Raw genomic sequence first — 2,101 nt, forward strand, 5'->3', positions numbered from 1 at the left:
GACCGCGGCGATCGTCATCACGTGCCCAGAAGGGCGTTACAGGGAGGCCCTCAGGCTGGCGATGGACCGAGTTGATCCAGCCAGCCTGGGGATCGAAGGAATGACGGTTCGGCGAGCCGTTACGGGGGCCCAGATTTTTGAGGTAGGGGGCCCCCAACGTGAGGAGAAGGCTGACTTGCTGGCCAAGCAAGTCGGCGAGGCCCTTTCCGGGGTGGAAGGAGTGCGAGTCTCGCGCCCCTTCCCCACCGCGGAGATCCGTATAAGGGATCTCTGCGACGCGGTGGAGGAGGGAGACTTGGCGAAGGCCGTGGCCTCTGCCGGTAAATGCGCTCTTGAATCGGTAAAAGTTGGACCGATCAGAGCGACCGGCAGAGGGCTCGGCACGACCTGGGCGAGGTGTCCTTTGGCGGCCATAAATGCCTTGGTGGCTGCCAAGAAGCTAAAGGTTGGCTGGACCTTCGTTCGAGTTGAAGCACTGGAGGTTAGGCCCCTCCAGTGCTTCAAGTGCCTCGGAAAGGGCCACGTGAAGGCGCAGTGCCCGAGTGACGTCGACCGGAACGCGCATTGTTACATATGCGGATAGCCCGGTCACGTCGCTCGGGACTGCGCTCGGCCGCAGCGTTGCCCGGTGTGCGCGGATCTGGGTTCCCATCCGCACACAGGGCCGGGTCGAGGGGATGCAATGCCCCCAAAAAGGCTAAGGGGGGGTCGGGTAAAGCCCAACCGGGCAAACCCGATACCCCCCGCAAGGGGGAGAATAGTCTCCCCCCTTCTAAAGGAACGGCAGAGGCCGTAGCCCCATCTCCTCCGCGAAGGAGGTGCCGAAGGAGGCGGAGTCCCTTCCGCAAAGGGAGGAGGAAGAAATGGGCGATGCGCCCGAGGCTTGCTCTCCACTGATAGTGGTGGAGAGCACCCCCATGCAGGTGGCAATGGAGGAGCCGCACGACCGAGAATAATGGTCACGCGGATCCTCCAGACCAACTTAAACCACGCCTGCTAGGCCCAGCATCTTATGACGCAATGCCTGGCAGAGCGTGGTTTGGGATTGGCGATCGTCGCCGAGCCGTACCGGATCCCCGAAGATAACCCGAATTGGGTCGGGGATACCGGCGGCACGGCGGCGATCGTGAGGGCGGCCATACATCTCTCCCCCCCTCTCCAGACCATCGAGAGAGGGGCGGGCTACATCGCGGCGAGATGGGGGCCATACCACGTCATTTCGTGTTACGCCCCCCCGAGGTGGGATTCCGGCGAATTCGATACGCTCCTGAAGCGCGTGGGGGTGGTCGTTGACGACATTCGTCACGACGCCCCTGGCGCTCTAGTCATAGTGGCCGGGGCCTTCAACGCGAAGTCTCCGGCCTAGGGCGATAAACGCCGGAATCCCAGGGGGCAACCCCTGGAGGACTGGATGGGCGGGCACGGCCTTAGTCTTTTAAATGTTGGCCGTGTCAGCACCTGTGTGCGGCCGCAAGGGAAGTCGATCGTCGATATTACGATGGCCTCCCTGAGCGCCGCACACAAAATCACTAGCTGGCGCGTGGTCGATGATCTGAGGGGGGAAACCCTCTCGGATCATCAATACATAGAATTTGTATTGGGGACCGCGTGCCGGCAGGTGCGACGCCCGACCTCCGGGGGTGTGAGGCGATGGGCCCTTACCAAGCTGGATGGAGAGAAGTTGGAGACCGCCCTCATGGCCACCACATGGGGATTGGGGGATGGAGAGGAGGGGTGGGACATCCACCAAGAGGTGGAGTGGTTGCGGGGCAATATGGATCGCATATGCGATGAGTGCATGCCCCGCGCCAAGTCCCACCCCCCTAGAAGGGCCACTTATTGGTGGACCGACGAGCTGGCGGAGCTTCGCCGCTCGTCGGCCCAGGCCCGCAGGGCCGTGTCTCGACTGCCCCGAGACGCGGACCCGGACGAGAAGGAAGAGGCTCTGGCCGCGTATAGAAACGCCTGGTGCGCCCTCAGCCATAGTATCAGAAGGTCCAGGGAGAAGTGCTGGGACGAGCTTCTCTCGTCCCTCAACACGGACCCGTGGGGGCGTCCATACAAGATAGTGCTCAAGAGGCACCGAGCTTGGACGCCCCCT

At 62.8% G+C, this 2,101-nt stretch overlaps 1 protein-coding gene across 1 annotated transcript; it reads left to right on the plus strand.

Moving 5' to 3' along the window:
- The first annotated feature begins 1,012 nt into the window (after positions 1 to 1,012).
- On the plus strand, positions 1,013 to 1,366 carry LOC145976276 (uncharacterized). The gene has a single exon (XM_083107347.1). It carries the CDS (start codon positions 1,013 to 1,015, stop codon positions 1,364 to 1,366), a length of 354 nt encoding a protein of 117 aa, XP_082963473.1.
- The last annotated feature ends 735 nt before the right edge of the window (positions 1,367 to 2,101 follow it).

The sequence above is a fragment of the Camponotus vicinus genome, unplaced genomic scaffold (genome assembly GCF_025532165.1).
Source record: "Camponotus vicinus isolate PSW18456_S1 unplaced genomic scaffold, iyCamVici1.0 SCAF_8, whole genome shotgun sequence".
NCBI classification, from domain to species: Eukaryota; Metazoa; Arthropoda; class Insecta; order Hymenoptera; family Formicidae; genus Camponotus; species Camponotus vicinus.